Source organism: Podarcis liolepis, assembly GCF_965112155.1.
Source record: "Podarcis liolepis genome assembly, chromosome: 6".
Lineage (NCBI taxonomy): Eukaryota > Metazoa > Chordata > Lepidosauria > Squamata > Lacertidae > Podarcis > Podarcis liolepis.
Genome location: NC_139559.1, coordinates 32,491,359 through 32,519,229, shown reverse-complemented (window position 1 = coordinate 32,519,229; position 27,871 = coordinate 32,491,359). Strand labels below are relative to the sequence as shown.

At 41.0% G+C, this 27,871-nt stretch overlaps 2 protein-coding genes across 7 annotated transcripts; one reads left to right on the top strand and one right to left on the bottom strand.

The window, feature by feature from the left end:
* Positions 1 to 13: 13 nt before the first annotated feature.
* Positions 14 to 11,842, top strand: LRIF1 (ligand dependent nuclear receptor interacting factor 1). Of its 4 annotated transcripts, none has more exons than XM_083508559.1 (4): positions 14 to 402; positions 4,482 to 5,979; positions 7,493 to 7,732; positions 9,380 to 9,955. In XM_083508559.1, exons 1-4 carry the CDS (start codon positions 314 to 316, stop codon positions 9,842 to 9,844), a joined length of 2,292 nt encoding a protein of 763 aa, XP_083364685.1. In that variant the 5' UTR covers positions 14 to 313; the 3' UTR covers positions 9,845 to 9,955. The 4 variants fall into 4 exon arrangements, with proteins under 4 accessions (XP_083364685.1, XP_083364686.1, XP_083364688.1 ...); XM_083508560.1 differs by having other exon boundaries at positions 26 to 225; positions 9,380 to 11,842; XM_083508562.1 differs by having other exon boundaries at positions 26 to 213.
* DRAM2 (DNA damage regulated autophagy modulator 2) lies at positions 11,712 to 27,767 on the bottom strand. Of its 3 annotated transcripts, none has more exons than XM_083508614.1 (8): positions 27,659 to 27,767; positions 22,070 to 22,227; positions 19,792 to 19,859; positions 18,799 to 18,938; positions 17,785 to 17,962; positions 16,297 to 16,379; positions 14,130 to 14,222; positions 11,712 to 12,411 (listed from the first exon to the last, which is right to left on the bottom strand). In XM_083508614.1, exons 2-8 carry the CDS (start codon positions 22,198 to 22,200, stop codon positions 12,304 to 12,306), a joined length of 801 nt encoding a protein of 266 aa, XP_083364740.1. In that variant the 5' UTR covers positions 22,201 to 22,227; positions 27,659 to 27,767; the 3' UTR covers positions 11,712 to 12,303. The 3 variants fall into 3 exon arrangements, with proteins under 3 accessions (XP_083364740.1, XP_083364742.1, XP_083364741.1); XM_083508616.1 differs by lacking the exon at positions 27,659 to 27,767 and adding an exon at positions 27,623 to 27,647; XM_083508615.1 differs by lacking the exon at positions 27,659 to 27,767 and adding an exon at positions 27,255 to 27,369.
* Between the last annotated feature and the right edge of the window lie 104 nt (positions 27,768 to 27,871).

The window sequence follows — 27,871 nt, the reverse complement described above, 5'->3', positions numbered from 1 at the left end:
AGCTGCGACCCGGAAGTCATTCTGGCGACTTCCCGGAAGCTGTAAATTGACACGCTCGAGCAAAAAACGCCTACTTCCGGTGGCGCGTGGAAAGAAAGCAAGAAGGAACGTGGCGGAAGTTGATAGGGAAGAAAGCACCTGCTAGTGGTGCCTAGCAATAAGCGCACCGGAGACGGATCCAGTAGCTTCGACGGAAGCTCCCCGAAGCCGGAAGTACGTCACAAGGTTGGGCTCAGACTAATACTCTGGCGGCGGGGGTAGGGGGAAGTTAACAGCGGGGAAGCGACTGAGGCACTGGGTTTTCCTCGTCGCTATGTCCCGACTGCCTCAGGGGGCAGCTCAGAGCCAGGACAGGAAGGGCGAGGGGCACGAGGGGTCCGGAGCTTCCGCCGCCTCGCCCTGGTGAGTAGGGCTTCGCAGCTCCCTCAGGTCTGCCTTATTTTGGGGGGTGGGCGGCGGGTTAGAGCGCTGGGAAGTATCGGGTTCCGGAGCCTTTCGGCGGGGGAGGGGATGCCCGCGGCGGAGACGTGAAACTGAGGGGGGGAAACAAAGCCTTTGTTTCCGCGACGACGTTGTCTGGCCCTCGCGCTGTAACTACCACAGCGCCGCGTAGCGTTGGGTTCCTGCACTGCGCGCTCTTGGATGCCCCCTGGCGGCTTTTTGCGCTTAAAACAGCTGAAGCAGGAAACCCGCCGCTCTTCCGCTTGCCTCGGTGAAAGCGCGACCAGCCTTTGTGGGTGGTTTCCCCCAGGTAAGAGTTACGGGGAAGGTTCTTGTCCTTCGCCACCAGAGAGAGAGAGAGAATGAATGAATGAATGCGTGTGAGGCAGTAACAAGGCATCACAGGCTGTCAACCAAAATTGTGCCCTGCCCCAGCTCTGCTGGTAGTGGTTAAGCAAAATAATAATGGATAAAAAAATTATCTGGACTTCAGTGGTGTCATAAAACAGGAGACTAGCCTCTGAAACTGGTTTCATTACCTTGCTCTGATTTCTTGTTTTGTTACACTGTTTCTATACCGCTTAATAGATAGAACGTATCTCTAAGCAGTATACACAAGAAGACTGAAATATTTTTTTTAAAAAAAACAAACAAACTATACTTAATTACAAAAATACAGTTGACATATAACTGGTAGCATATCCACTGAGTCTTCTGGTCAGGAGGTGCTGTTGCTGGATGCCAGATCAGTCCATAATAAAACCATAATAAAACGATTTGATTGGGGATGAGCGGGCTCATCTGGCTTGCATTACCAAGACTTGGGTGAGTGAGTTGTGTGGACTGGACCTTACCCAGCTCTGCCCATCTGGGTTTTCATTACTGTTCCAAGCAGACCAAGTAGGGGGTCAAGGTGGGGGAGTTAACCCTTGTCTATAAGGACACCATCTCCTTGACCAGGGATGGCCAAAGAGATGTTTGGTGTTGGGATAGACAGATTGGGGATGCTGTTAGTCTACTTACTGCCCTGTTGCCCAGCAGTATCTCTGATAGGCTGGCTAAGGGTAGTCTCTGGGATATTGTTGGAAGACCCTAAAATGATAATTCATGGTGACTTCAGTATCCACATGGAGGATGCTGTCAGGCAAGCTCAATAGTTCATGGCCTCTATTACAACCATGAGTCTCTCTTAGATGGTTATCGGTCCAGCACACCAGGAAGGGCACACCTTTGATGTGATCTTTATCCAAGTGATATGAGGGATGGACTGAAGATGCAATACACTCCGCTGTCATGGTCAGACCATTATATGGTTAAGTTTGGACTGACAATGGCAGTTCCCTGCCCTCTGTAAGGGTGGTGAGCCCATTTGAATATCCCACCCTTGGAGACTGATGGAACTGGATGTGTTCTGGAGTGCTCTGGGAGATTTTCCAGTGGAAAAAGCTGGTGATCCTATTGAAGCCCTGGTTTCACTATGGAATGATGAGATGAAATGGTTGACACAGTGGTTCATTTTGCAGCTCGTATTGTGTCCTCTACTAGCTGCCTAGCTCACACAGTCTAGAGGTGACTAACTCCCTGTATGGGGAAGGGACCTCTGGAACCCTTTGAGGTCAAAGTCGGTAAACTTTGGTGTGATATTGACTCTTCACTTGCTGCAGCTCTGGTTTTAGTACCTAGTGTTGCTATTGAGGATGTTTTGTGGGATCAGTGTTACCTTATGCAATCAGTTGATGTGGACAAGGTGCTGGTGGCAGTGCCTCTGACCATGTGCCACCTCAACTCCTGACCCTCCTGGTTTATCAAATCTACCAGAGGGGGATGACTAGTTGGGTTCAGAGTGTGGTTAATGCTTTGCTATGTGAGGGGATGGTTCTTTCTGCTTTGAAAGAGGCAGTGGTGTGAGTCACTCATGTGACCACTCCTAACAAAACCAGCTCTGGGCCCTTCCTTTTAGTGTTAGAAACTGGGATAGAAAAGCTAGGAGCCAAATGGCTTCTGGGACAGAATGTCTAGTCATCACGGGGTGGGTGGGTGGGTTGGCAGCACTTTTTATTTATTACTTTGAGAAGCATGAATTAATACTCAAGTCACATAAGTGACACATTTTTAGCAGAAAATGTGAACACATGTTTAATTTAGTGTTTACAATAAAAATATTGGGACCATACTTCCGTTTTCAAAACACTCTATACTCTTTATTGTTAAACTCCTTAACTTATTATCTATTCTTAACATTTACTTTGAGGCTTCAAAGCATAAACATTTCAGTAATCCTTGAGTGTCAGCCAGGTGCAAAAAATGGCACCCAGACTTTTTGAGGTGCTCGCAAATGGAGAACCTTTAGGCACAAAATGTGCCTGGCGCCCTGCTAATTTCAAACCCTGAACTTCCTTTAGATTGGAACAGCTATCAGCCAATTGCTAATTCCTGTTTTGGGGGGAAGGTGCAGATCTGCACTGTTTGCCCATTTGCTATTGGGTAAAGTTCAAGGTGTTACTGTTAGTATATAAAGTTCTTAACAACTGAGACCAGTTTGCCTATGAGATTGCCTTGCCCTACATGTATTTACTTGACCACTTTGATCGGTGGAATTGGTACTACTACAGGTGACAAATAATACCCGTTTCACATTTGTAAAGATTCTTTGGTGTGGCAGCGCCTACATTTTTGAACTCCCTGCCTATTGAGATCAAGCATGTGCCTTCACTATGCTATTTCCAGTGCCTGCTAAAAACATTCCTGTTTTGACACACTTACTTAGATGCTTAGAAAGCTGAAGTAATTTTAATTTGTTTTAGTTTGTTAACTTGCGTTTTAAAATAGCATTGTAATTTGTTCTTGATTTGTGTTATTGTTTGTAATCTGCTTTGAGGTTGTTTTTAATCAAGTGGTGTATAGATTGTATTAAATAAATAAATAAACATTAGCCACCCCTCTACTCACACTTCTTTCTCCACAGTTCTGCCCCTTTCTCCTCCAGCTGCTTTATTGTACCATAGAGAGGGCTTGCTTTTATGGAGAGGCACCAAGGGAGATGGCATTTCCTCGGCTACCCACAGTTGTGCCCCATTAAGCAGTCAGCCGCACTCTGCACCCACAGCTTCAGGTGCAGAAGGTTTGGTGAGTTTCCCAGAGTCCCAAGGATGGAAAAAGGACACCCCACCACCCCAGTTTTCTCTGCAGCCTCTGCCCCTTCTCCAGCTCCTTTCATTCCATTCTCTTGCTCTAGTAGTGCCTTGAAGATAACAGGGGCTTCTCAAGTGCACAAGAACATTTTTTAAAATAATGACCTCCCAGTGTGTTTCGAGTTGTTCCTTAGGAGCACTTTTTAACAACTAGTTTGAACCTGTTATCTACACACTGTTGCAATTGACTGTTCAAGAGTGTCCCTGAGAATATATTGGATCCATAAATAGATCTTGAACACTTGGAGGCGGTCTTCCTTCTTTTTCCTGCAATTGGTACCTTCCCATTTTTCTTTTCTGCCTCAAAAATAAATGGCAAATTGAATGAGGCAGGTGAGCATCTTTCTTTGGAAAGGGGAGCCCTTCCTTTCTGCACCTTTTATTACAGTGTGCTTTCCCCTGTTGCTTCAGTATTGTAGATTGAATGAGTGAATCTGTTAGGCTTGGTGTCTTTTTCTCGACAGAAATTTATGTGCCTTCAGCAAGGGCACTGAAGGCAGAAATTATCCCATCTCTAGTAAGGAGCACCTTTTAATTTTTTTACCTGGCATGTAGCTGTATAAAGGCTTCCATTGGAAAAAAATCTGATGACCTTCAACAGCTAATTAGAGAGAAAGTGGTTCTCCTAGTGATCAGTGATGAAGCATGCCATGTTGTTATGACTATAAGCTAACAAATAACACAAATTACACTGGTTTTGCCTTTCAAATTAGCCAAGATGCTTTTCAGTTGGCTTTTCAGATAAGCCTCTGATATGTTCAGTGTAGATGTACCATTCACAGTACATAGTTTAATGTGAAATAATAGTGTATGAGTGATAGTTATTTACGTGACGTTTTCCCCTTCAAGTGTTACAGGTCATATATACAAAGTAGTTCACACTACTGGTCTGGATGGAAAAAACCTTCTGGAATTGCTTCCACTTTCTAAACGTATAGGAAACATTGTGTCGTTGGTTCAGCCACCAGTCATATCTGATGCTAAAGGGGAAGACTCCATGTCTGGTCATAGTCATCTTAAGGACCTGTTTACAAATATAACTCCGTCTTCATTTGTTAAAGCTCCTGAACTTAATACAGCTACTCCTGGAAAATTAATTTTACCAAAGCCATTGGAAGAAATGGAAAATAAGGAAGTAGCTCCTCTTGCAAAAGAGAACCCAACTACGCAATCAACTTCTACCATTCACAGCAGTTATCATTCAGCTGATAATTCCTGGGAAAAGGATGCTACTCTAGTTTCCCCACACAAGAGCAGTGCAGAATATGTACCTGTGAATAAAAAACTCCCAGTTACTGTGAAGAGTCCTGTAGTGCCCTCTGGACATCACCTCCAAATACCAGCACACGCAGAAGTAAAATCTGTCCCAGCTTCTTTTTTGCCTCCAACAATTCAACAGAAGATACTGGCCACAGCAGCCTCAAATGCCTTTAGAACATGTGAAGTTACAAATGCATCAACTGTTATATATGTGTCGCCAGTAAATACAGTGAAAACACATTCAAAACCATTGCCAAATTTATGTCCACAGCCTGTCGGGGAAGTATCAAAATCTTTGGTGCTGACAATGGCACAAACAGCAGCCAGTAGTTCTGCCCTGGTAACGTCTGATAGCCTGGGAAACCAGTCATCTCCTATGAAGTGGGTTGTTGAAGAAAACCCACAATCAGCATCCTGCCTTGTTCCTGTAAAGTCGTCAAACAGCGTGGCATCAAATATCTTAAAAACATTGGTTAATCCTGAAGATGGAATAAACAACCCTGCCAGTATTCTGCCTACTTGTTCGAACAACCTGAATGAAAGCCAAGCAAAAATGCCCTCGATTAATGATAATGCTCTGGTGATGTTCAATGGGAAAGTGTATTTACTGACTAAGAAAGAGTCCACTGTGACATCAGCAAGCAAATGTGGCAGCCAAGTATCATTTGGTGCTGAAACACATTTCAGAAAAAATTCATTACAGTTCATTAATTCAGCTGCAGATAGTACAATAACCAACCAAGTTGTCAATTTAGTATTGTCGAAGAACAAAGGAATTGCCCCTTATGCAAAGGATCCAAAATCCAGTGAGAATATGAGACTTTTCCCACAGTCTGAACTAAAGGATTTTAAAGTTATGTCTCCATCTTTCACACCACCACATGGGAATCTGCAAGTAAGCAGCACCAGCCAACCTGAGGCAGTGTCCACACCGGAAAATGTCCTAGCTGGAGGAAATGTTGCTAAAATATCAGTCACAAAAGAAAGGATAAAGAATTGCTTACAGAAAATTATTCCTCCAAAAGTGCCTGCTGCTGCTTTAAAGCCATCTACAAGGCATGGTACTTCTGAAGACCAAGATCGAAAGGTAACTTTCTCGCTAGAGTAAATTGTACCAATGGTACAATTGTCTTTGATTTGAAGTGTCAGTTGCCTTAAATGAGTACTGTTACATAATTATTTTGATAGGGAGGATTTTAATAGGTTATCTGACAAGTGAGAGTAAAAAAAAAATGAAACTGGTTTTCATTGCCTGCTGCCTCAAGTCTTTCACTGAAAAGAAATAAAATCTGAACCATCAGCTGTTGTAAGGTTCTGTGTTTCTCCAACAAAAAATACTTTGTTGATGTCTATAGTACTAAGATACAGAGGCACTGAAATAGAGCTACCATGCAAGCTTCCAAGCTGTTGGGGCTAGGTGTACTGCTTGCCCTGGGCAATTTTGATATTTAATCCAAAGGGGCAATGTTCTGGCAGTTCGGAAGGGGTCCTGTTTGTTTACTTGGGGCAGTATTGAACTAAATAATTGTGCAAACACAAGGATTACGATAGTGTAACAGGACTTCCACCCCTCTCCTCCCAGTACGTGTACCCTGCACTGTCCCCAGATCTGTTCTGGAAGGTTGTGGAAACCACTAAAATATATTTAAGAAGGGGAGCGCATTCTGTTACATTCAATACAACCCCATAGCTATTTATTATTTATACATATATATGTGGAAGGCAATTCACAAATACGCCCCAAAGCGATTTACAGTCATATCCTTAAAAAGAGCTAACATAATTTTTAAAAGCATACAAAACAATACAGATTTAAAAACAACACACAATGAACACCTAAAGAAGAGACCTTTCCATCTAGCTGGAAAACCTTGTCAAAACAAAAATGTCTTCATTTGTTTCCAAAAAGTACAGATAGATGCACTGGAGAAGGAAGTTAAAAAGAAGTTAGTTTTCCTTAAGCTACAAACCAGCATTCACAAATAGCAAGTGTCCAAGGCTATCCAATTCTAGGGCTATCACTTGCAGTAGGCTGGGGAACCTGTGGCCCTTCAGATGTTGGACTGCCATCATTCCCTGATGACTTGGCCATGCTGGCTGGGTCTATTATGAGTTGGAGTCCAACACCACCTGGAGTTTCATGGATTGCCTGTCCACTGGCAGCTGCTAATGGATTAAGCTTCAGCATATGTTCCTTTGTAACCTTTTTTCAGCCACAGACAATCTTCCAGGGGTCATATACCAGTGGCGGGCAGGTTCAGAGGTAAACTGAGTGGATCCAGAAGCAAAATGGGTTCAGTAACAGTTGTTACAGTAGTTACAGTTTCACCACATAAAAGCCAGAGGTTTCTACATGCAAACATTTCTCCATCCAGGCGAGCAGTAGGCATTATCATTGCTCAATTACATGTTCCTTCCAGACAAAACCACTCATGAAGGCTATGGAACAGGGCTAGTAAGGGGTCTGGCTTGAAAAGGAGCGTGACTTGGGTGCTGGATTGAGAGTCCTGGAGCCCCCCCAAAATTAAAGCTTTGTGTACAATACCCTTAATCATAGTGATGTTCTGGCAAGCTTATATAATGAACGTTTATTATTTCAGATGGAGAGGATACTTGCAGGAGTGGCTGCTCAGATCAAACAAAGGAAACAGAGAAAACTCTGTCTTGAGTTGAGAAAAAAATTTGGCCTGCATAGAGAAGAGAGAGTATATCTGCAGAGAATTCCTTTATCAGTTATTCTCAGAAAATCAGAAGCGACTGTGTGTTCCAACAATGTACAGATGAATGACTCTTGCAAGTTGCCACCGGAAGTACCTATTAAACCTGGACCTGAGGAAGAGGTATCCGAAATGTTTATGTGTCTCACCATACCATTTTGTTGTTTGAATTATTTTCATATTCATTGGTATTATTACTCAGTCATTGAAGCTTCTTGCAATGATTGGCTGAGCTATTGTTATGTTGCAGTGTTTTCAAAATATTCTAACTTCTGAGCAAGCAGACCAACTTCTGCTTGGTTTGGAATAAACTATAATAGGTATAGAATGAGCCATGTGGACACGTAGTAAAGCAGAGAAAAATGAATGGAGAAGGGAGAATGAGTATGCTGTGTACAAAAAGAAAAAGAGAATCCCGAGAGGATGGGTGGAGTAAATTGGGCAAGGGAAAACAAGTCCAAGAAAGGTAGAGAAAATGAGAAAAGGTATTGTGAAAAATCTTCACGGGGCCCTAGCACTCAAAAGTAATTTCTATGATTGTTAACTTGGGAAATATTTTGACATATATTTAAAAGCAACAGCTGGTGCAAAATGCAGCAGCTAGGTTGTTGATTATGGCACTCCATCAACACCATAGAAAATATCGGTTGAGGGAGGTGCACAGGCTGCCAATATGCTAATAAGCGCGGTTCGTTGGTTTTGTTGTTAGCATTTAAAGCCTTAAACAATTTGGGGCCAGGGTATCTAAGGGACCACCTTGCCCCAGAAATGTGCTTTTTTTACAGGCGGTGACAATTTTGTGCAGGGTGTTCTGTTCACAGCCCCCACATGCATCAGCGGAGCACATATAAGCGCTCCATACCCCGCCAGGTACATAAGGACCCGCGTGTCGGCGATCACACATCAGCAGGACATGCCTAAAATGGCTATTACATTTACTAGAAACTGGATTTTTCGTGTTTTGGTTTCAACCCTCTGAAATCAGTTACTAGCTGAAATTAGACAGCCTAGTGTCACGATGTTTGGTCGCCTACTTAAATCATTTTTAAGAAGCCTTTCTCTGAAGTCACTGGTTGAACAATAGTGTATCTGAATAAATAGCTTTATTGTTTTTATATTTTTGGAAATATTTTAGAAGAAATGGCTTTAATGTTTTAGAATTTGTAGAGATTGTAGTATTATTTTCTGGAGTGATTTGTTTTTAGAACTCATGTTTTATTCTGGTTTTTATATTGCACACTACTTGGTTGGCTTTATGCTATGAAGTGGTTTATGAATTTGTTAATAAATAAAATTAACACAAATTGGTACACGTTCAGTAGATTTTAGGAATGTAGGTCAGAATTTTAGGAAAATCTAGCCCAGTATTGTCCAGGTATTGGTTGGGACTTTCTGCATGCTCTACTTCTGAGCTGCAGTCCCTCCTGAGCTTTGGAAGTGAGTGGCAGTAAGGGGGGGGGATAACATTAATGAATTTTACTATTACTAAAAAAAAACCCACATGATTTGTGAGTAGGGCATATTCCACGATACTAGGTGGATATTTTCATACAAATCTAACCCACTCCTTTTCCACTGATACTGAAAACTATCATTGTCTATAGTGGTTTATACAATCCCAAGGCATGGAATATGTTGGTGGTAGTTAAGCAATTAGAATAGTTCAAGTTATAAAATAGCTTTGTGGACTATATATTTTATTTTTTTGAATAATTATAATGTCGCAATAATATAGTATTACCTAATATTCTTCTCTCCCCCCCCTTACAGATAACTGAGGAACAGGAGGAAGAGTTGAATATAAAGAGGAAGGCAAAAATGCTACCAATACAAGAAAATACAAAGAAGCAGAAAACAGAAATACAATCTATACCAAAGCCAAATTTGAAATGTGGCAACTCTGACTCAGTAGTGGATAACCCGAGTAGCTCTTGCACACAACTTGTATCAGAGCAAGGAAATCCTACAAGCATTCTGCACTTCTCTCAAAGGGTGGACCCACACTCAAATCTTTGTGTTCAAAGTAATGAAGAGAACAAAATTTCAACCTCAGCTTTACACTACAGTGAACATGAAACTCCTTTAAGCAAGGGTCCTTTCAGAGAAGATTTTTCATTTAACCCTCCAGATCTGGAGGAAACAATAAGAGATGAAAAAATAGCAAAGCTTAAACTCATGCTGAGGGAACGAGAGGCAGCACTAGAGGAAATTCGTAAAAGAATGCAGCAGACGTGACAAGCCTAGTCCTTACTTAGCCCCAAATTTTGCTGCAACCCCTTTGCAACTTAATGTTATTTTTTGTTTCTTGCATATAAAGCAAATAAAAAATTTAGTTTTTTATGTTTACATATTGAGTGCAAGTATAAACATTTTCAAGCCTAGGAACTTATGTAGCAGAGTATTGTTTGCAGAATGTGATACTTGTTAGTTCAATATATTCTCTCATTATTTCAGTAAATGCAGTTTATATTCTTGTTGTTTATTGAGGTTGTTTCATAGAATGAAATGTAAATCATTTTTTTTCAGTTTTGCGTTAAAAGGAACAGCTTAAGTTTGTTTCAGAAAAATGAAATTTCTAGAAAAATTGCTAGTATTAACTTATTTGAATTGGGTACTTGGAATCACATGTCAATGAATGGGGTAAGAGTATTGAATTCGTCAAGTTTCTTTAGTGATAAAAGTTTGATTGAATTTCCTTAAGCCAGCTTGAAAAAATCAACTCTTTAACTTCACCCAGTTCAGTCAATTAGAGCAGGTGAGATCTGCAACAAAGTGGTGTGCTGTAATGTTCATATTCAGGATGCCCGACAGCCAGCCATGCTCTTTTCTGAGGTACCTCTCTCCCTTATCTGTAAAGCTCTTGCCCTCATTGAAGTGTATGTATCTTCTGGTTTAGTTTGAATAGAATACTTACTGGTCTAATTTGATGTTTTATATCATGTTGGAACATATTTGACGGTAAAAATGTATTCATCAAGGCACTGCATGTGTAGGTTCCTGTCACAAAATGTTCCAGTAGTGTTCTTGTTTGTTTGTTTGTTTTGGCACTCTCAAAATTTGGTTGCATTTAAACCATTGGCCACAATGCCATATAGAATATGTTCCCTTAGCTAATTATTCTTGGTAATCCATTAATAACCAGCTACCTTGAATTGTATATGAATACAAGTGGTTTAAATGGTTTTGGTTGTCCTAAAATATATAGAAACGAGTTCATCCCATAACAATCTTTGGTTTTATTCAGTTGCCTACTGTTGAGTTCCCTCTTACTATGTAAGAGAAGACAGCCCCATCACCTGGGTTCCATTGACACTGGTGGTACCATAACCTTAGTGTTTATGAAAACAAAATTTTAACTTGTCTTTCTTGTTGATACCAGTATGATCTCAGAATATGTGTGGGATATAGAAAATGTTTGTTCTTCGAAAAGACAAAGGGTTCTGATTTTTAAAATCCACTCAAGTTTAGAACAGGCATATCCCAACTTGTCCTTCTTTCATAGAATTGTACAGTTGGAAGGGTCATCTAGTCCAAACCCCTACAATGCAGGAATCTCAACTAAAGCATCCATGACAGATGGCCATCCAACCTCTGCTTAAAAACCTCCAAGGAGAAAGGATCTACCACCTTCCAAGGGAATCTGTTCCACTGTGGGAAAGTTCTTCTTGATGTTGGTATCTTCTTTCTTGTAACTTGAACCCATTGGTTCATGTTCTGGAGCAGGAAGAAGCAAGCTGGCTCTCTTACATAGTTTCTAAACACCACCCGAATTTTGTTAAGCTACAGGGGAAGTGATACCATCAGTTTTGGAAGGAAATTTCCACATGTTGCTTAGCAAAGAGAAGGTTGCTGTTTAATTCAAAAATTCTACAAGGTCTAGTATGCAAATACAATTATGGGAGGAGCTGTGCAATGACTACCTTTCTGTGTCTCCCCCCCCTAACGTGGCAACTATGTTGTGGCTGGCACCCACAGAACTCTCAAAATTCCAGGTGTGCCCACTGGCCCAGAAAGGTGGTTGACCCCTAATTTAACCTATACATGGAAATTTTTCAATCCCATCTCCTTTCGTGAGTATGCAGAATCATGGACTTCAGTCAGCAAACTTTAATCTGTATTTTATTATTCAATTTATAAAAATCTAGAAGAAATGTTGCAGGCTGCTACTGGCAGTATTACTTCATATTCGGAATTGCTTTGCTTTATGGGTTAATTAAAAATATTTTCACATAAGTGACAGATTTCATTAACAATCCTTCATCAATATTTGCATATAAAATGACACATTTTTACTGCTTGCACAGAATGTGCTAAATCTTAAAACACATTTATAGAGTTGTAGATGTGGTTGATGACAATGAGACAAGTAGGCATCTATCTTGTTAGTTGCATATTAAGACTGATGGCATAACTCACTGAAATCCAACGGTGTCTGTGCTCAAGAGCAATGGCACTTCACTTTACTTAGGTGGCCCTCCAGGACAGATTTGGGGAGAGGATAGGAAAGTCCCATTGTGTGAGAAGAGGTGCACTCAGGCAACATTGGATTTTTAGACACAAAACCAACATAGGTTCATCAGATATTAAAAGCTAGTGTTTGATCCAAAGTTTCCCTTCTGACAGAAAAAGCCATTCTCTGATGGACGGATTCCACCTTTAGATCCAATTCATACTCATTCTCCATTGTTATCTTCTCATATATTCTCTGTGGTTGGCATTCCTTGGTCATCTGCTAGTAGCTGCTGATGTGTACAATAAAGATTGTGCCCATGCAGCAGTGCTTCTGTACGCAAGGAGATTTTCTGAAGAAGGGAAGAATGGTGGAAAATAATGAATTAAGGTCTGTCAATCCATTTTCACAGAGCAACAACTGCCACATCAAACAGTTCTTCACTAGATCTTCCTTCACTGGGTGGTGATGGTGGAATTGATGGGTCTCACTGGTTTGGATTACTATTGGCTGTTGTTTTTTTAATTCCAGAGATATGTGGTGGGATTTTTTTTCAGCTCAATGGCTGCATTTCCTCATGGGGAACATTCCAGCAGCTGCATGCCAGTAATAGGTGGGCCAGAGGTAAAAGCAGGTAACAAATGGATATAACTCTTACCTATTTACAGTAGGCTACATTCCAGCTATACAAGCCCCCCATCTCTCAATCCACATAAACCAGAGGAATTATCACAGTTTAATTATTATTATTATTATTATTGACACATTCTAGCAAGGCAAAAGAACTCAAGGAGGGTATTGAGTAGGGCTGTGACAAGGACTGGATAGAGAAGCCTTGAGAGCTGTATCTAACCCGCAGGGCTGAGGTTCCCCACCTAAGCTACAGGTGTACCTGGAGAGATTTAGTTGAAACACTTAAACCAGGGGTGGGATACCTGTGGTCCGCCAGATGTTGCTGAACTCCCATAATATCTGACCTGTGGCCATGTTTGCTGGGGAGGATGGAAGTGGGGAGTCCAATGTCATCTGGACTTCCTACCTGGCTTAAATAGACATGAACAGCTATGGCAAGGCACTAAAGGTGTCCTAATCCTCAAAAAAGGGTGGTGGTGGGGAATCACACTTTAAGGGGAAGGTAGGGTATAAATTCATCAAAAGAATAACATTCTGCAGTGCATAGCAGAAATGAATTTTTTAATGGTTTTCCATCACTAAATCCAGTGATCCATGAGACATTTATAAAGAAAGGTTTCGCTCATTTCTTTATAATTTGGTATTGGCTCATAAGCAAGGATTATACTAGGAGCTAAGTGCCCATGCAAGTCAGGAGCTGGCCTCATTATGAACATAAACTTGACGTTTATCAATGTATCTGAACCAACCTGAAGAAGACATAACAAAACGAAGACCATACATGGGAGCCTTGTTGCCAGAGTCCTTCATGTACCCAGTCTTATCTAGAAGATTTACTACCTAGTTGAACTCTTGATCTCGGTTATACTGAATGGCAAATTGCAAGACTGCATATATTCTTGTCAATTCTTTATGACTGCATACATGCCTTGTGTGGATTTTATTTTGAGTCATAATACCAATTGCATTGGGACATTCAGTGCATATTATACTTTCATTGTATACAGAGTTGTGTTTATTTTCATAAACAAGGGAGACAGTGCAGACAAAATGTTGTTCATGCTTAAAAACAGATTTCTGAAAAAGGTAATATTGCAAGGCCAGCCTCTGAAAGTAAATATGCTTGTATGAAGTGTTCTTTTTTCTCTTGTAGCTCAGAAAAACAGCCATTTTAATTTCTGTGCTCCATCTAGTGCATATACTGTTTTAATAGTGGCCAGCCATGTACGTCAAAGAGGAAGTTTACAGATCAAAAGCCACAAGTTTTTAGCATGGGGTGATATTTACCTTACATGATTTGCCATGGAAATACACATTTCATATTAACCCATGAAGTGCCTTCCTTGTTGTGATAAGCCACCCCCCAAAACTTCAGGATGGTTAAGAATATCTATTATCGCTTAGAAGCTAGTCAACTAAAAACCCGCATTGGTTTACCTGGAAGTCACGAATATAAGTAAGGAAAAAGCTGAGAAAAGAGAAAGCCAAAGACCACTCAGAGACTGTGCTCATGATGTGAAAAGTGTAACCCTGTAGAAGACAAAAACAGATTTCTATGAGAATACATCTTAGTGGTGAAAGATCACTAATAGTAATTAAGTGACTGTCAACAAGTAGTCAAAACAAGAGGGAAGTTTCGGCATGCTCAGGGGAACCCCACAGATTGCAAAAAAGTATGAATTGTTTTTGAAAAGATGAACACAAGGGGGCAAACCCTATAAAAACAGCTCATGGATGACTAGGCATGCTCAGTAGGCATAGCGTTTACAGTAATAGTTGGAAAAGAAAAATGGAACAGATGGGGATGAGTTGAATACTGTATTTAGAGGAAATTAGGATGGGGGGATGAAACCCTGAATGCAAACCACCCTTTTACAACTGGGGATACACTGCAGCATTTTGTTGCAGGTTGCTCTTGTTCCTTCTAAAATAGTGTCATGGATAATACGTGTATGGAAAGTGTGTTGAGGGCTGATTTTCCCATAGCCACCTATTTGGACAGTATACAGAATGGCAGTGAATGAGTTCTGATTTGCGCTCCATACATTTTTGTTTGGTTGTTTCCAGGTTCAGAGGCAATAGGCCAGGGAAGACCCATGTTAAGGAGGAATGCTACACCATCTTCTAGTGCTATGTGAATGAGCCTAGGTTCCTCATTCATATAGCACTAGACACTAGCTTTTTCTTTGTCATTTCATCCAAAAAGCTAAGTAATACTGTTAATACTAATTACAGTTAATTTCAAAATAAGCCTCCTTCAAATAAAGATATATTGTGTTAAAGCTAACCATAGTGTGTTGAACCACAATTCACAGTTCAGACAAAAACAGGCCAGAGTTAAGGAAAGCAAAAGCCTCACTTCCATGTGAAAGGAAGGAAGGGAAACTTGCAAGCCTAGGAGGAGGCTACACTTATTCATGTTGCATAATAGGAGGAAACACTGTTTTAACAAGGGATTTACATGGAATCGTACCAAACAGAGCAGGGTTTAACCTCCCAGTTGGGGGAAATGGCCTCATAGCCCAACTTTGACCCCCCCTGGTGGGTAAAGTCTGGCTCGTGAGCTGGAGATCTTCATCTCTGCGCTTAAACCATGGTTTAGCACTATAACTGAAGATGGTCAATGTCATTTGCTGAAGAATAACTGTGGGCTATTACCTTTATACCCTGTTTGTGAGCATCCCACAGACATCTGGCCGATCCAACTGAGCTCTTACACATTTCTCTAGACTGAACTGGCATGAAATGGGCCGCAATATTTATAGAAAATGTGAGAAACACTTGTCTCATAATAATAATAATAATAATTTATTATTTGTACCCCGCCCATCTGGCTGGGTTTCCCCAGCCACTCTGGGCGGCTTCCATAGAAACCAAAAAAACACTAAAATATCATACATTAAAAACTTCCCTGAACAGGGCTGCCTTAAGATGTCTTCTGAATGTCAGGTAGTTGTTTATCGTTTTGACATCTGATGGGAGGGCGTTCCACAGGGCGGGCGCCACTACTGAGAAGGCCCTCTGCCTGGTTCCATGTAGCTTTGCTTCTCGCAATGAGGGAACCACCAGAAGGCCCTCGGCGCTGGACCTCAGCGTCCGGGCAGAACGATGGGGGTGGAGACGCTCCTTCAGGTATACTGGGCCGAGGCCGTTTAGGGCTTTAAAGGTCAACACCAGCACTTTGAATTGTGCTCGGAAACGTACTGGGAGCCAATGTAGGTCTTTCAAGACTGGTGTTATTTTTATACTATTTTTAGGGTTATGTTTGTTAATTTATGTGCTACTTTATCTGGGGGGGGGGGAGGACTATTCAAAGAAGCTAGCAGAAGCTCAGGCAGGGCAACTGTCATGCAATCTGGTTTTTAACTTTCCAGGTACCTTCTGGTTCAAATAGTCAAGCCAATAGTTGGTTTTGAGCTCCCTACATCACCACTGCCTTACTTTTGTATGCCCTGGTAATTTTTTACTGTGACTACTTAGCTGTTTGTTTTTTTAGGGTGGGTGAGTGCATAGCTCTCCCTCCCCCCCCCTATATATATGCTCCAATGCAGAGGACCAATTTCCATTATGTCTTCAATTTTTCTCATAAGAATATGAAACTTACGTTCTCCTGGGGGTCCCAATGCAGCTTCTGTACTAAACCTGTTCCACACAGGCCACTGTACAAAATGACTGAAGAAATAAACACTTTTAGCAGGTTAAGGAACACCCATGAGGCATATGGAGCACCCTCACTTTACATTCATCCTTGCTTGCCCTTATTTGTTTTTTCTCTGATCTAGGAGCTCTCTGGTTTATTGGCTGACTCATATCAAGAAATAGAAGAGATATTATTTTTCCTGGTATGGATCTTCAGTTTTGCTGGTCTCTTCAGTTTGTCCATGTCCTTTAAAAATGTGATAACCATAAACTGACCAAATGCCTCAGCTGAGATTTAGGGAGCAGTCCAAATCCAAGATCTGCCAGGATGAGTGGAGTTTGGAACAGGTGTATCTCTGGGCTGAGCCTAAGCTCAGCCGCCTGAAGACCCTCATCTTGGCTCAACTGGAGAATACTCTTCCAGCCAGCACTGGAATGAGTCCTGAAAAAGTTGTGTTCTGTGGAGAGGCAGAAGACTTGCCTCTTTTCCAAATTCAGCTCAGTCACATGACTTAGCTGCTCAATGGTAATTTTACTTGCAAAAAGGGTGGTGGAAGACAAACACTATTTAAAGACTTGTTTTCCCTCTTCAGGCTTGGGCTCACTCAGTCCTACTCCTGAATGGAGTTTGGAATAGGAGTGAATTAACAGCAGCATAATTTACCCCAGTGCAATTAACACTGGCTTCCAACAGGTTTGATTGCTCTCCCTATCAATGCCAAACAGAATATTTTTCTTACCTCTTGTGAAATGTATACCAATATAGTTGAGATTTAGAGACTCACAAATGGATTTCCTTTCAAATACCCCTAACATCTGCTTTGCACTTTCAGCATTTGAGAAACCATTCAACTTTATCTTAGTCATTTATTTAAAAAATAGATTTGCAGCCTAGTCCCTATGCAGAGAAGTATGAATACATTCAGCATGTTTTTGAATAGCAGCTGCAGATTGTGACTGTGATGTGCAGGAAGGGAGGTTAACCATTTCTTTCTGTGCTGCAATCCCTATGAAAATCCCTATGCTTTATTTTTCCTGGGAGGGAGGCTGTAATTGGCACCAGTAGCATCATCGTAATGCCGTTATACAAATATATGATGCAGCTGCATTTAAAATCCTATGTATACTTAAATAAGCATCACAGAACTGGGAAAGATGCAGAAAAAGAACCAAAACTATCTGAAGGCTTGAGAACCTTCCATAGAAGGAAAGGCTAGAACGTTTAAAACCTTTGGGTTAGGAAAAAAAGTCAGCCGGAATACTGGACTAGATATACCTTTGGTCTGATCAAATAGGGCTCTTCTCATGTTCTTATACTAACACCCACTGAAGTCACAGAGACTTCCAAATAGAACATGGATGAGTTGAACTGCAGTCTTGTGTTCACATTCTACTATTTGAATATAAATTATACATGTTCACTGTTTTAATGACATTTCACCACAAAGGATACTACTCACTATGCTGGATGTACACCACAGCAGAACTGTCAGTCTGATCCAAAAAATGCCCTTCCCATGAATCCCTGGTTGCATATTGTAGGAAAGAACTGTTTGAACCAGAATGTAAATGGCTCCTATTCCAAACGTGAGACAGGCTCCGGTTACATGCATAGAAAATAAAGTGCTTTTCTGGAGGAAAAAAACCACAGGTTTCAAAGCTGTTTTGACCAAGTAATATTTGAAAGCTGAACAATTCAGTCAATAAACTGAGACTTTAGAGGGGTGGCTCCCAAGGAAAGTTCACATTTTCAAAAAAATGTGGTTTGGTAGCAAAATCATATATCTATTTCTTACATCTGTCTCCCAGACTTAATTCATGTTTTGTATTTTTTACACTTAAAACATTTTTACCCTACTCTTTAGTGGAAAATAATAGTTTATATGCTAGCTTTTCTCCAGGAAGCTCAAAGTAGCACACATGTGGTTTCCAGATAGTCTCTCACCCAACTACTGACCACAGATATGTCTAGTTTGAAGGTTGCTGCATTATGTGTGTCTAGAACTCTGATAGCACTTTAACCTCAACAACTCTTAGAAGGTTAGGCTGAGAGACTGCAACCAGCCCAAGGCCATCCAATAAGCTTTGTGCCTGAGCATTTCATTTCATTTCATTTCTTAGACTTATTAGTCACTTGTCACCTGAATATCTCCCAAGAGGCTTACAGCAAAAAAGGCAAGTTGCTTAACAAATCATGTGTAAATATTGAAATTCACACCAATAAAACTAAACAGCACTAATTGCTACTACGTAAATGTACAGCAAGGTCATGGCAATCGTACAATTGTGGCCTGACAACCAAAGCCCAATTGTAAACACAAACCTATTATCAGATGAAAATATTGTGTTTTATGTGCATTCACTACCCAAATTTATGCTGGAAGACAATCAATAGGTAACTTCTCTGGAGAAAAAAAAAAGCCTATCATATCCTATATTCCAAAACAATTAAAGATGAAGTACAAACCTGGAAGTTTGCAATGACGCAAAGCCCAAAGCAACTAACTGTTCCTAACACAAAGCCAGCTTTATTTAACTTGAAGATCTTGGGGTTGTCAGGATTCAAAGCTTCAACTTGTTTGTATCGGACATACATGGTTGCCATGCCTGTGAATCCGAATACAGCACAGTAAGACTATGGTATAAAAGACTGCAATTGGAAGAAGCCAAGTACTGTATAATTGGTGGCCACCTAAAACTAGCTGTCAGGTACTCAAAATACAATAGGAGGGAAGAAAGTCTGTGAATGCAGCCCTGAGGGCAGATGAATTTTACTTATATGACGTATACTTTTAGAGTAGCCATGTTAGTATGTTGCAGCAAAAAGAACAAAGATTATCATGGCATCTTTAAAAGACTTTAAAAAATGATTAGGGTAGAAGCTTTCATGGATTTGTTCACTTTGTTAGATGCATGAAGTATTCTCCTGAGTTATAGGGATATATTCACATGGTTTTGCAAGAGCAAAATTGTAAACAGTATGATCAGAAGGAAATGAAATACAGGAAGCACAAAACAGTGTTAATCATATATTAAGAGAGAGAATTCCCAAACAGTTGTTTATAACAAACATCCTGGCATTGGTATGGCTATTAACTATGTAGTATCTCAAAACCCTTTGTCTTACACCTTAACACATTTGTAAGTTTTTAAGCTGTCACAAGATTCTGTGTCATATACAATTACTTGCCTACTATGAGACAGGCAGATTTAGCAGGATTATTTATGGAATAATGAATAGTCAATAATCATATTGCCACCTGTATTTGCCATGGAAATCTTTAAGAACAGTTGTTGTGGTGTCCTTGTCTCGCTTCCATCAGTGCACCTTTTCCACATGACAAGGGCATCTCAATAGCTATGCTACAGAGACAGAATTCCTTCCCTCTGGAGTCTCACAAAGCCTAAGTCTAAGCATCTTTCAGAAGCCTAGGATTCTCCCCCCCCCCCCCGTACTTACCCAAAAGAGCGGCAATGTTTAACATTATCCCAAACAAACATCTTTCAGGGGGTGTTGTTCCTGTGTCACTGAAAGAAAAGCAATGTAAGATACAGTGACTCTAAAACTCACCAAATGGGAGACATTTAAATTTTAAATACCAATTTGTAAGTATCAAGAATAAGCAGAAGATGGAGAAAAAATACAACTATCAAAAGGGAAGCAACCAAAAACAAATCCATGCCCATGTAGTACTTGAGGCATGATTCATTTGGTTTTTGTATTATTTCAAAATGCATAGAGTAAGTTTTTAATGCTGGAAAATCTAGCACAATTATATTTATTAAAGGAACAAGTTTTTTAAAGACTTATACAAGGTTGTTTGCCAAATATAGAGCCCTTTTATTTATTTATTTAATACAGCCAGCTATGCATGGCTAAAGTTTACCAACGTCTGACAAATTTTCTGACTCCAAGTCATTTAAGAATTTCAATACACGAATAATGGCAAAGTTCTAAAAGGCAAAGTGCAGTCTTATCAGGCTGCCTATATGCTATGTATTCACCCAGAAACAGAGGCCTGTAGCTCCACCCAGTTACAAATTATCTGCTGAAAATATTTGCTAGTAATCCTTTCTCTTGCTTACAGCATGCTGGATCTCTGATTTTTAACACTGCCCAGTGAATTACACAAGGCAGGAGCAGGAAATCTCAGGCTGGCAGGCCAAATGTGGCCCTAGGCCACAACACTTCACCGGCCTTGCTTCACACCCCAACAATTTTTGCCAGGCTAGGATGTGGCCATGTATTCTGATAACGCCTCTTGCTTTTCTGCATGGAGATACAGAGGGGTGTGTGAGTATGTGCAGAAACTAGCCTCTAGTTTTGCCTAACACTAGCATGTGGTCCTTGAAAGGTTGCCCAAAAGGGGATGCAGCCCCAGAACTGAAAAAAGGTTCCCTGACATCAGGCATGACAAGGCCTAGAAATGGATAGCTCAGTTGGTGAGAGCATGGTGCTGAGAACACCAAGGTTGCAGGTTCGATTCCTGTATGGGAAAGCTGCATATTCCTGCATTGCAGGAGGTTGGACTAAATGATCCTCTGGATCCCATTCAACTCTGCAATTCTATGATTCTAAGGTTTATCTGCCACCCCAGATATAAGGCATTATGAATAATGAATCAAGGACCCTGAAAACATATGAAAGGGAAGAGTGTTCATATCAGCAATATGATTTTTCTTCAACTGAACACATTAGATTATTTTTTCTATAGTACTAATTTATTTATATTTATTTATTTACATTATAGTGATATCCCACATTTCCTCCATGGAACTAATGGTGGAGTGCATGGTGCTCCCACTTCCTCATTTTATCCTCACAACCACACTGTGAGGTAGTGTAGGTTGAGAGGCAGTGACTCTGCAACACTCCCCCACCCCCACACAAGTTTTCTTGTAAATATGTATACTTATCCAATGGCGTTTAAAACTATATATTTAATTAAAACTGTAAGAAGCTCTTATGGATGTTTGGTTACAAGCGATATATGCATCATAGGAAAAATCTAACTGACCTGCTCTAGGACCTGTAGCTGGCATGTTAATGGAGAAAATGGATAACTCGGATGCAGGTTTCTCCCTGCCTCTTGGTTTCCCGTGATCACAGCAGCTACACCCACATTGCCTGGGAATAGCCAAACAGGAATCTGTATCTTAGTCAAAATGTGTATGCAGTTTATTACAGCTACAGATTCTTGCAGTCTCCTATAGTTAAAACATGGCTGCAGGCAAGTTATAACCTATAACCATTTATTGATTTTGCCATACTCCTCTGTAAGGAATTGGGAAGTATACGACCTTCACCTTCCAGCAAAGCCGAGGGGAGAGGAACACGTTTTTCTGCATTGTTAGATAGAAATGAAAGAACTTTAAATTGGTATGCATATGACTTTTTTAAAATTAGGAGTTCCATACCCCCCAAAGGGGGTGTGTGCTTTCCTATGCAGTGATATTTTGTTATACAGTGGTACCTCTGGTTACGAACTTAATTCATTCTGGAGGTCCGTTCTCAAGCTGAAACTGTTCTTCTGAGGGGCGCTTTTGCTAATGGGGCCTCCTGCCGTGCGCATGCTTCTGGTGTGCAATTTCTGTTCACATCCTGGAGCAAAGTTTGCAACCAGGAGCAGCTACTTCCGGGTTAGTGGAGCTTGTAACCTGAAGAGTTTGTAACCTGAAACGTTCATAACCAGAGGTACCGCTGTATGTAACAATGCAATAGTAAAAGTCTTACTGACCTGATGTAGGGCACCAAAGGGTCAACATGATGTAAGACGACTGCAGTAATGTATGAAAACACAAAGGAAGCAGATGTCCAAATAACGAGGGCAGAAGGCAAGATGCTCAGACCTTGCTGAAACCACCACATCTCAAAATCATCTTCCAAGTCCAAACACTGAAGAATGAAGAGATACCATTAACTATGTTTTCTCTTCCCCTTCCTTGCCCTTGAAAGCAAACAATTCTTTTCGTATGCAGTCTTCTTTGTGTTTAGAAACACACCCAGGCAAACAATTTTACTGACTCAAGACTTTTGTCCCGAGAGATTAGCTTGTTTCACTTTCCATGCCTGCACTGCAATACCAACACAAACCAGGAAACAGAAAGTTATTGCAATACAGAAGCTGAATGGAAACTAGAAAGCAGAAATGTATTTTGAATATGTGCAAGACTAATTTCTTTTTAGAAAAAGGAGATGGGGGCATGGGAAAGAAAGAATCTAATAAACAGTGTCAAATCTTCCTAGTTTTCTTGGCTGTTTCATCTCTTGGCAGAGATATAAAAATGATCACTGTTTTACCAATTATGTGCAATATCGTAAAAGCATAAAAGAGATGGATGGCATGACAGCAAATTCCACATACAGTGAAAAATAATCTTCTAATACACAATGGGAACATATGAAAACCTGCATAACTGTTAAGAGGATTAAAAAAAATCAAGTGCCATGACTAAAGAGTGGAAATAAACACATTAGAAAAGAGCAATTATTGTTTCCAAGAGAGGAGCAGGCTGATACTACTTGGAATAACCTCCACCGAAAGTTGGAGAAAAAATATGGGCATTGTAAAAGTGGGGTCCTTTTTTATCTAACTGTGAGCATAACTTCATGTTTACACAGTAACAACAGCAATCCCAGCCTTAGATATTGGTTTATCCAGCTAATGCTGCTCAGATTTCTGCTTAAAAATGGACAACACAGTGTAAGGGAGCATCAGTGGGCTTGAAAAGAATGCAGCTCTTCCTTTCTACACTCCATTATTTGGTAATGTGCTGGAACCATCTGGTTTTATCCTTAATATTCTTCTGAATCTGTTCCAAGCTCTAAAACAGGGGTCAGCAACCTTTTTCAGCCGTGGGCCGGTCCACCGTCCCTCAGACCATGTGGTGGGCCGGACTATATTTTGAAAAAAATAATGAACGAATTCCTATGCCCCACAAATAACCCAGAGATGCATTTTAAATAAAAACACACATTCTACTCATGTAAAAACACCAGGCAGGCCCCACAAATAATCCAGAGGTGCATTTTAAATAAAAGGACACATTCTACTCATGTAAAAACACACTGATTCCCAGACCATCCGCAGGCCGGATTGAGAAGGCGTTTGGGCCACATCTGGCCCACAGACCTTAGGTTGCCTACCCCGGTCTAAAAATATTTTGTAACAATATTAATTTTAATATTACCAGCATGCTGTTTTTATTTATCCAAGATAAGAATTTAAACAGGGAATCCAATTCATTCCTGTTTGAAGCCTTTCCACTGCTTTGTATTTTTTGGAGTAAATGATGGTTGAATAGCACTGGACACTGCTAACTGATGGCAGGGAACAAATGGGACTATTTAACATTTCTTAAGCATTAACAGTGGGGGGGGGCTCTATATGGGCCTCTGACTATTCTCAGATAGACTTCTGCACAAAGGCTAAGTAATTATTTTAGATGAGAAAAGCATATATTACTGGATTCCTCATATCCCGCAGCAGCAGGTGTCCCACAGAAAAACAGTTATCACATTCAGCACCAGAGACAGAGAACATTCAGAAGACCTGTAACATGGTTGTGCTTTCCTGGATTTCAAACCATAGGTTGTAGGTAGATGTGTTCAATTTCCAAATTCATACAAGTACATGAAAATGTGGTACATGGCATTGTGGGCAGAATTAAGTTTGCTGAGAGCCTCACATTTCATTTTTAAAAGTGTTTCCTTCCCTTGTGGTTGTAAAAATAGGACACAAAGTATGTGAGCAATACATGATGAGTCTCAGGTGGGTGGGGGAGTATTTCTGAGGGGAGGGGGCAGAGTTTCAATGCCTTGAATGGATCTTTACACTTCTCCATAAGAGGTTGAAGCAGACTACATTCTAATCTGAATAAATTATATAGATTAAAGAATTAAAGAGTTTAACACAGCCACAGAATTACTCTAATAGTGAACATGGAAATCTTCTCAGTGGCTATTCCAGCAGGTCACCAGTTACATAACTTTTAAAAATTAGTACTTTAATTTGTTTTGCCCTTCCCTTTCCACTCCTTTTCCTTTACTATCATGTCTACTGTAAATATTTGGGCAGTTTGTTATTAACTGTGCATCACTTTAAAGTGTTAGAAGTTGTATAAATTATAAAGTAGTAACAGAAACAATTAGAACTTGGCTTAGGTCTTATCCTAGCCCCCTATTTGCTTTTCATATCAGCACTCTACTTTATCAGGGCCACTGACCCCAGGTTACAATGGTGAAACCTGTTCTTTGACTTTGATCTGATGCACCTATCTAAGGGTGGGAATATATGTTGCAAACACATAATATCCAGAGCAAAACTTGAGAGCTGCTTTTCAAAGGAAAAAACTAGATGCAGGAGAAAGATTTGAAGCAGAGAAATGGTGAGGTAAGGGGAAAGGGGCTGTTAAAACCTCTCTCTACCTACCACTTATTCACTCCACACCAATCACCCTTCATTCAAAGCCACTTTTCCTTCCCCCAGGTTTCCATATGCTTGCATGCAAAATGTAGCCAGGTCCTAAATATGGCAGTTTCTCTTTTAACCATCCTGTGAACTCCAACCACCTAGCTTTGAATATTATATATTTTGAAAATACTAGGAATCCTGAGAGCTCACTGACAATTGGATCTGTTGGGAACAGAACACAAATCCCCACTTTCCCACAATGGAAAATCCCCACATATCCTTAGGTATGGCATTCTAGTTTGGCAAATAAGCTCTCGCCCCTTTCTGCTGCCAGCACTTGGACTCAAGAGCCTATTAATTCTATAAACAGCAGGATGTCCATTCACAAAAATACTGGTCATACCACCTACCAAAAACACTTATCATCAGTTGGAACTGTCAAATGCAACTACAATTTCTACCATTGTGGGGTGAAAGGTTTATTCTAGCTGGAGAACTTGATCATTACACTTGATATGCTGAAGCCACAGGAGTACTGTGCATGCTCACAAAGTCTAACTAGAAAGTAATCAGGGACCATAGCACAACTCTTTGGCTGTAGTGGGTCCCCATGCACCCTAGTTTAAGCAATACAACTAATAAGGAAAACAGTTGTATGTAGGATGTAGCTTAAATCAGCTATGCACAGAGGGCCAACCAGGATCAGATTCTCAATGTCTATGATAAAACTCCCAATTCTGTTGGGTATAGAATGTTTAGGGTATAGGAAAGTTGAGTTATTGGGAATAGCGACAGGATTTTATCATTTAAAACTGTTTATAAAGTATCTATCTTGTAAGGCTTCTGGGGCTCCACTTTGGGCATAAATGTGATAAAATAAATATTTTATTTTCCCTGAAATAAGTATGACACACACAACATAGTGTGGAACTGCAGGTGTTAATGCAGATTTCAAGATACGGGAGATAGATTCTGATGAATGTGGATGTGTCCGACTCTATGAAAAAGGAAAAATAGGAGTTTCTGAAACTAGTTGCAGATAAAAAATACTGATGAACTCTGGCAGTAGGTCACATGCCATTCATGAGAAAGGGTTGCAACATTTGGGACATTTTCATTTAGAGAAAGGCAAGTAAGAGGTGGCATGGTGGAGAGAGAAAAGTTTACTTCCTCTCTCATAACACTGGAATTTGTGGACATCCAGTGAAGCTGAAACTTGGAAGATTCAGGGCAAAAGAAAAGAGGCACTGTACTTATTCATGTGGCAAATAGTTAAACTATGGAACTCACTCCCACAAGAGGCAGTGACGGCCGCCAACTTGGATGGCTTTTAAAAAAGGATTGGACAAATTAATGGGGAATAAAGCGATCAGTGGCTACCAACCACAATGCCCATGCTCTGCTTCCATGGTCAGAACAGTAGAGTGGTGACCCGCAAGACGAATGCCTCGCAAGATGGAAAACCCGCTAGACGAAAGGGAAGGGTTTTCTGTTTTTGAGCTGCTTCACAAGACGATTTTCCCTATGGGCTTGCTTTGCAAGACGAAAATGTCTTGCGAATGTTCCGATTTTTTTTCGCCCCCCCCTTTTCTAATCCGCTAAGCTGCTAATAGCCTTTTAGCCGCTAAGCCTTTAATAGCCGCTAATCCGCTAATCCGCTAATAGGGTTGCTTCGCAAGACGAAAAAACCGCTAGACGAAGAGACTCTCAGAAAGGATTAATTTTGTCTTGCGAGGCACCTCTGTATCCTTCTGAGTACCAGTTGCTGCAAACTACAGGAGGGGAGAGTGCTCTTATGTTCTCTTATGTTCAAGTCTTGCTTTTGGGTTTCCCACAGGCATATGGTTGGCCACTGTGAGAGAAAGTTTCTTTAGTTATCGCCCATTTTTCTTTCTTGTTGGAATTGTCTGCATTTCCATCTTCAATATTTCACTTTTAAGAAACATCCATCCATTTTGGACTCTCTTCTCTTTGAGTATTTCAGACTATGGAATCTCACCTGCATCTTTAAGTTACAATGGATAAAAATTAAACTCCTTTTCAACATTAAAAGCTGCAGTATTTAAGCTGTATATCTATAGTAGGAAATTCGGTTTCTGAAAGTTCCATGGCTCCCAGATTTTAATTTAAACTGATGTTGCTATTAGTTTATTCTTCCTCCTCAGCTATTTCATTGGTTCAAAACAAGAAAAAATGCTACAAGAAAAAAAAATTGTGGCTTTCTAGTCAATAAAGACAGCTTCAAGCTGGACACGACTGCAGAACATAGCACAGACCTAATGCCCTACCCTCTAAGAGTGCAAAGCAGAGCCCAACTAATTTAGGAGACACAAAAAAAGCCTTCATTGGGGCAAACAAAGGCATAGTCATAATGATAATTTCGTCTTCTCAAATGCGGGAAGTCATCCCTCAAATGGGAACGTCTCAACGTCTGCATAAAAAAAAAGCTACCAGAAAGTTACCATTCTCGGGCAAAAGAAAAAAAACCCTGAAAAATAAACACTCTTACCAGCCACCAGCTCTCTTTAGGCTGAGAAAGGGGACAACTGCAGTTGCTACCTCTCCCTCCACTTTCCCGACTCGTGTGCCTTTAACAGCTACCAGAAGTTCAACCGGGGGGGGGGCGGGTATTCTGCGCATGGGGCTGTGTTTAATGGGGAAACTACATCCGTTGAACGTCTGCCTGCCATACGGCTGTTAAAGCCACAGCCCCTCCCTCCCTCTCTCTCGGGGCGGGGAGAAGGTGCCCTTGGCACGGAAGAGTCGTTTTCATGCGACCCTCCTGAGGAGGAGGAGGAAGGCGGGAGGCAGGCGCGCTCCGTTTCCCCGCCCGCGGCACCTGAGGTGACCCTATCCCCCTCACGACAAAGTACACACTTTGATATTCGACCCTCCAGGGAGGTGTTAATTTACCGTCTCGCTCTCTCCCTCATCTCGCTGCTCCGGCCGCCTCCTCTCTGAGGGAGCTCGTGGGCGGCGTGGGGGGGGGGAGCAGCGAAAGGGCGGACGCGAGAGGAGGAAACGGGTCAGGGGCGGGCGCGCGCCACGCTCCCTCCTCCCTCAGCCAACCCCCGCCTTCCCTTCCAGGCGCGTCCCTGGAGTCAGCTAAGCAGCCTGCCGCCGGCC

Coding starts and splice junctions, on each gene's coding strand:
- DRAM2 (XM_083508614.1), bottom strand. CDS start 22,200: ATGTGGTGGTTTCAGCAAGGTCTGAGCATCTTGCCTTCTGCCCTCGTT. Junction 19,860..22,069: donor CCTTTGGTGCCCTACATCAG/GTCAGTAAGACT, acceptor CTTTTCTTTCAG/TGACACAGGAACAACACCCC. Junction 17,963..18,798: donor GCGTCATTGCAAACTTCCAG/GTTTGTACTTCA, acceptor TTTTTCCTCCAG/AAAAGCACTTTATTTTCTAT.
- LRIF1 (XM_083508559.1), top strand. CDS start 314: ATGTCCCGACTGCCTCAGGGGGCAGCTCAGAGCCAGGACAGGAAGGGC. Junction 403..4,481: donor GCTTCCGCCGCCTCGCCCTG/GTGAGTAGGGCT, acceptor TTCCCCTTCAAG/TGTTACAGGTCATATATACA. Junction 7,733..9,379: donor AACCTGGACCTGAGGAAGAG/GTATCCGAAATG, acceptor CCCCCCTTACAG/ATAACTGAGGAACAGGAGGA.